The 5,922-nt window shown below is 49.4% G+C and overlaps 1 protein-coding gene across 1 annotated transcript in view; it reads left to right on the forward strand.

The window, feature by feature from the left end:
* Positions 1–228: 228 nt before the first annotated feature.
* The window catches only part of LOC104272630 (AN1-type zinc finger protein 5-like), a 7,438-nt gene continuing 1,744 nt past the window's right edge, over positions 229–5,922 (forward strand). The window contains exons 1-4 of the mRNA XM_009867679.1: positions 229–379; positions 2,234–2,327; positions 3,019–3,137; positions 4,782–4,892. Coding sequence (XP_009865981.1) covers positions 229–379; positions 2,234–2,327; positions 3,019–3,137; positions 4,782–4,892 — 475 coding nt within the window. The remainder of the gene's footprint in view (positions 380–2,233; positions 2,328–3,018; positions 3,138–4,781; positions 4,893–5,922) is intronic.

Genomic DNA, 5,922 nt, shown 5'->3' on the forward strand with positions numbered 1-5,922 from the left:
TTCAGCCTCCTGGCAGCTGAGTTTGGGGTGGTTCCAGGCACCAGGTTCCAGGTTCTGGAGCTCAACGGACTCAGGTCGCGCTGTTGCACACGTGCAGGAACCGGCCTCTCTCAGGATCCTTTGTGCTCCTTCCTGACCAGCTGCAGCGTACGAGGGACGAGCGCTCCGGCCTTAACAGCTGTCTCATTTTTATTCCTGTTTGTAGCTTGACGCCTTGGAGGAGAGAGGATGGCTCAGGAGACAAACCAAACGCAGGTGCCTCTGTTGTGTACCACAGGCTGTGGGTTTTATGGCAGCCCCCGGACCAACGGGATGTGCTCCGTTTGCTACAAGGAGTTTCTACAGAGACAGCAGAGCAGTGACCGGATAAACCCCCCAGGTAGAGGAATTTTTCTCGAGAAATCTGTCTTAAGTGGGTGCCCGGATGCCAACTGCATCTCGCAGCTGGGATAGAGCATGGTACTGGTGGTACCGGCCACTGGCAGATTTAATCCCTCCTAGGAAACTCATGTCTTGCCCTTTTCACATAGACTCAAGTCACTAAATCAAAGACCCAAGTCTTTGAGTGCTTCTGTTCCCTGTGAGGGGGTCAGTTGTTTTCTTCCCGGTCCCAGCTGAAGCCCCGTCCCAGTAAGAGTTTTCCAGTAAACCGTAAAACTTCAGAGAGAGCTAAAAGCAGCTCGGATTTTTAGCTGTTACCTGCTCCCTGAGTTACGTGCTGGCTGCTGGGAACCATGACAGATCCCTGAAATGAAGTTTTATCTGAAAACAATTTTGAATTTTGGATTTGTCTAATTTTTGTGTCTTAATCAAAATATATACATAAGAGGTTTGTCTCTCACAGCTAAACTTAGCTGACATATCACCGAGCCGGGAGGCAGCTGGGTGCGCAGGAAGGGTTCTCTTTCCATCATTAACAGGATTGTCTTTTGCTGAGTTTGTGTAGATGTCTTCTGAACAGACTTTGCAAAACCAGTGAGAAATGCCTTGTAGAGATCTTTTGCAGTTCTGTTCCTGAGTGTGATAATGCCTCTCCTTGAATTACCCACCCAAAATACATATTAGGACGACAGGGATTCCTGACAAAGGGTTTTTCTAAAGACTCTGAGTAGATCCTCGGCTGACATAAAGCAACATGTTTCTGTTGAAGCCACTTTCTTTCAGCAAATGAGGATCTGGTTCTTATATCATGGAAAAGTGCCAAAGTAACACTGGGTTCAAGGTACGTTGGTGACTGCAGCACTTCTGTGCTGAGAAGAGAAGATAAAATTGCTTTGCAGCGCAGAGGAAGAGAAGGGGAATCAAAGAAGGCAGATTTTACCAGATGTTAAAAAACCACACCAGTAATGGAAGGCATTTAGCACGTAACTCCTGCGTATAAACCCTCATCCTTTAAAAGGGAGCTCGCTGATCATAGAATAGAATCATACAACCATTTAGATTGGAGAAGATCTTTATGACCATTGAGTCCAGCCGTTAAGCCAGCACTGCCAGGGCCACCACTATCCCATGTCTCTGAGCACCACATCTACATGGTTTTGAATACCTCCGGGGATGGTGACTCCTCCGCTCCCCTGGGAAGCCCATTCCAGGGCTTGATAACCCTTATGGTGAAGAAATTTTTCCTAATATCCAGTCTCCACATTCTCTGGCACAACTTGAGCCCCTTTCCTCTTCTCCTGTTGCTTGGTACTTGGAAGAAGAGCCTGACCCCACCTTGCCACAACCTCCTTTCAGGGAGTTGTGGAGAGCAATAAGATCTCCCCTCAGCCTCCCTCTCTCCAGGCTGAACAACCCCAGTTCCCTCAGCTGCTCCCCGTAAGAGTTGTTCTTGGGAGCCTTCGCCAGCTTCCTCGCCCTTCTTTGGACACACAAAGATCCTGAGGATATGGAAACATCTCCATAAATGAGGCCTGCAGTCCTCAGGAAGATGAGCAGCTGATTTCAGGGAGATGTTGTGATCCTGATACAAGGACTCTGTGCTGATGTGATATAAAAATAGCTGCACTGAGTCATGGTGAGGTCCATCCAGCCCTGAGGTATTATCCCCACAGAGATCTGTGCACAGATTTTGAGGGGAGAACATAAGAATTTGTGAGGGATCCCAGCAGGGGTGTGCCCTCCCAGCTCCTGGGAGGGAGCAGGAGGTTAAAGCCTGCTGAAAGTGCTCGTCCTGCTTTCTCCTTGGCTGGCATTTCTAAGAGTTTACCAAAACTGTGATCTTGTTTCGTAGCACCCAGTGGTTCCAACAGTAGCCCCATGGCTTCAGATTCCATTGCTGGGCAGCGTGCAGAGGGAGACTCCAGGCCTGAAGATGCAAAAGCCAGGTAGGAGCATAGCCTGAGGGTCTGTGTGAATGTACAGCCGTGCTAAAAACCAGCTCTGGTCATGAGGGTAGGTTCTCATCCTTCGTATGGCCAAGGGGATCTGTGAAGCAGGCTGGTTCATGCACTGTTCATTGGTTTATCCAGAAGATTGAGATGTCCCTGATGATGCATAAAGTCAAGTACTATTAAAACCTGTAGTAAACTCAGTGGCATCCTGGTTCTCTTGGAGCCAGCACACCTTGTCTGTCCTCGGCCATGTTAAACTGTTGGGCTTCAACTCGGTCCTCAGGGAAAGCACTTGGGGATGATCCCATCTGGAAGCTGTGACAGCAGGATCGGGGACCTCGGTCACGATTGGTGGGAAAGCGCTGCATCGAGCTCTACTGTCGTGGTGCAGTCCTGACTCATAACTCTTTCATGCTTGGACAGGCTGTTGTCTTGGCTTTGAGATAAAACTGAGTGGCCAAGGAAGCTGAGATCATCAGAGATCCATTCTGTTGTTATCTATAAAGAACTTTGATCCCAAATTGCAAGGAGAATTGGCCTGCTCTACTCCTGAACTACTTCTGATTACAATTAAATTAACTTCATGGGCTGAAGATCTCTTCCTACATGCCTTTTCATCAAAAGAAAATACTTATCTTTGCTCGATGGTTTATTTGTTTGGTTTTTCTCTTGCAAATGCTCCCAGTGCTCCAGCTCCTGTGACCCATCAGATGACGGCCATGAGCATATCCAGAGAAGAAAACAGCACTGAGACAGAAGAATTCACCAAGACAGAAGAAGCCTCATCAGAATCTTCCTCGTCAGGTAGGCTGCTTGGTTTGGACTTTGCCCAAGTCTGAATGATACCGATGTCACAAGTGGATTTGAGCAGCAAGTACAATACTGGCCACTAACTCCAGGAGACAGTTGTTACCTCCTGGCAGGAAAGGTATGCCTTACGCGAGAGCTGAGGAGAAAACAGTTTATCTTTTTATGAAACAGAGAGGAGAGAAAATGCCGTGCCTGAGGGCAGGCCAAGAGAGACTGCTTTGTGGGCTGAGGAGCTGCCAGCCCTCCACTCGCTGGCAGGAGGATAATCTTCTGTGATGCCTATCCTAGTGAATGGCAGGAAGCCCGGAGCGTCCCACAGCCTGCCACGCAGCTGGCATTGGCTGCGGTTCCCTGCTGCCTCTCAAGGAAGGAAAGGAAGATGGGTCCAGCGTAGCCTTAGGAGAGAGGAGACGTGTTTGTGACAGTGCCCAGGGGCAGCTGTTGGCCTGGTGGTTGTCATCTCGTGTGTCGGGAGGCGCACCCGCCCCTCAGAGGGGAGCGTTTGTTCACAAAGAGGGTACCTCGAAGCGATAGAGGCGCGCGGGTGTCTTCACCCAGCGGGATGCATCCTCCAGTGGATGAGTGACAGGGTGAGTCGTCGCGTTGCAGCGGAGCCGTCTCCAAGTGATGCTGAACTGGAGACACCCGCCTTTAGTTCAGCTGACAGTTTGCTCACATCAAAAGCTAAAAAAACCCCCAAGAGTTGTTGGTTGCGAAAAAACCCAGGCTCTAGTCACTGCACATGACTGTGCATTTTGGATTTGGTAATCCCCAGCCTGCAAGCCCAGGAGACAATTTGCAACAGGCAGGTGAGAGACTATTTTGGTGCAAGAGAGGCTTGGTAGAGCCCTTTTCTTCTGATTGTGCAATTTTTATAAAGCTGTTTAGGGTCAGATGCACACAGCTGTCTCTGCCTCTGACTCTTTGTCTCCTTAGCCTCATTTCCAGAGCAGCCTGCACTGCAGGTGTGTATCTGTGAGCAGTTGGAGCTCCTCCCTCCTGTTGACTTCTCTAACCTGCTTAGGTACTCTAGGAAATCCTGCTAAGCATCTATGACCTTTAAGGATCTGGCTTTCAGAGCTCAGTTTTCCTTTTGGTAGATTAGAGACAGCGATGAGTATCTGTGTAAAGCATTCTGAGACCTACATATGAGGAACACTTACATAAGAGTCAGCAAAAATAATTAAGAGTACTTACAAGGAGTTCATTTTTTCTTTTTTTTTTTCCCTCGCAAAGATTAACTATGGGCTCAGCTGTGCAGTTGAGTTACTGTACGTCAGCTAAGCTGTAGTGACTATCCAGACACGTGGTTAACCCATTGCCTTTTCTCAACAGGAGCTGAACGATTTCACGTTACCTTTGCATGTACATTAGCTAAACTGTAGTATCTCCTTGGTGGTTTCGAGCCTTGGACTTAAGGAATTTGAAACAGAGAGCAAATACGAGGCTGGGTGCGATGTAGATCTCTGTGAAACAAGGCAAATTTCAAAGTTTGGGTTGTGTCAGCCAGTGCAACATGCTCAGGGAGGTGTCTGGAACAGACCCAGAATCGGTAGGGCCTCAGGCAGCTCCTGTTATAAAGCAAGTGTGTCATTTCGTGTGTCAAGAAGGGGAGCAAAACGCTTGCCTCTCTTTCAGGTACCCTGCTTGAAATATCCCAGAACACCACTGAGAGCAAGGCAGCTTCAGAAAAACCGAAAAAGAAGAAGAATCGTTGTTTCACTTGCCGGAAGAAGATAGGGCTGACTGGTAAGACCCCAGCTGTGGGAGAGCTCTCCCGTGGCCTCAGTCATCTGGTTTCATAAAATCATAAAATCACAGGATCATAGAATGTTGGGGGTTGGAAGGGACCTCTTGAGATCCCCCAGTGCCACCCCCTGCCAGAGCAGGGTCACCCAGGGCAGCCCCACAGGAATGTGTCCAGGCGGGTTGGAAAGTCTCCAGAGCAGGAGATGTTCAAGTCCCTTCATCATCCTCAAGGAGATGCTTCGAGGATGATGAAGGGAGTAGGTCCCAAGGAGACTCCACAGCCTCTCTGGGCAGCCTGGGCCAGGGCTCCGGCACCCGCACAGCCAACACGTTTCTCCTCATGTTGAGGTGGAACTTCCCATGTTCTAGCTCACACCCATTATTCCTTGTCCTATTACTGGGTACCACTGTGAAGAGACCGGCACGTTCCTCTTGACCCCCACTCCTCAGGTATTTATATACATTAATAAGGTCCCCTCTCAGCCGTCTCCTTTTAAGACTAAACAGCCCCAGTTCTCTCAGTCTTTCTTCGTATGAGAGATGTTCAAGACCCTTGTTCTTTCTCGTAGCTCTCCATTGGACTCTCTGGTAGCCCTGCAACCAGATCTGCTCTCACTCTGGCTTCAGGGGGTCGGCATGGGTCAGTGGTTGCAGGGACCCCTCCAAAAAGTATTTAGAATGGCATCCCTGCCCATGACAGGGAGGTTGGATTAAATGATCTCTAAGGTCCCTTCCAACCCAGGCCGTTCTCTGATTTTATGATTCTATGAAGACTTGGTGCCGCAGGGCAGGTGGGAGGGGAGCTCTGACCTGTCAGTGGTGCTGTTGGGAGCAGTAGCCTGGGGAACCAGCTGCTCACTGTCAGGGTCCCCGGCAGCCCTTGGATGCAGGAATTGCGGAACAGGATGGAGCCGTGCCTCTGGGCTTATTGCTGCTGCTTGGCAAAAGCTGCTTGTTGGAAGCAAAGGGAGCGCTCACTGTGGATCTAATTCTGCTGCTATTCAAGTCAGCAGGAGAACTTGCGTCATAG

Source organism: Apaloderma vittatum, unplaced genomic scaffold (genome assembly GCF_000703405.1).
Source record: "Apaloderma vittatum isolate BGI_N311 unplaced genomic scaffold, ASM70340v1 scaffold32764, whole genome shotgun sequence".
NCBI lineage: Eukaryota > Metazoa > Chordata > Aves > Trogoniformes > Trogonidae > Apaloderma > Apaloderma vittatum.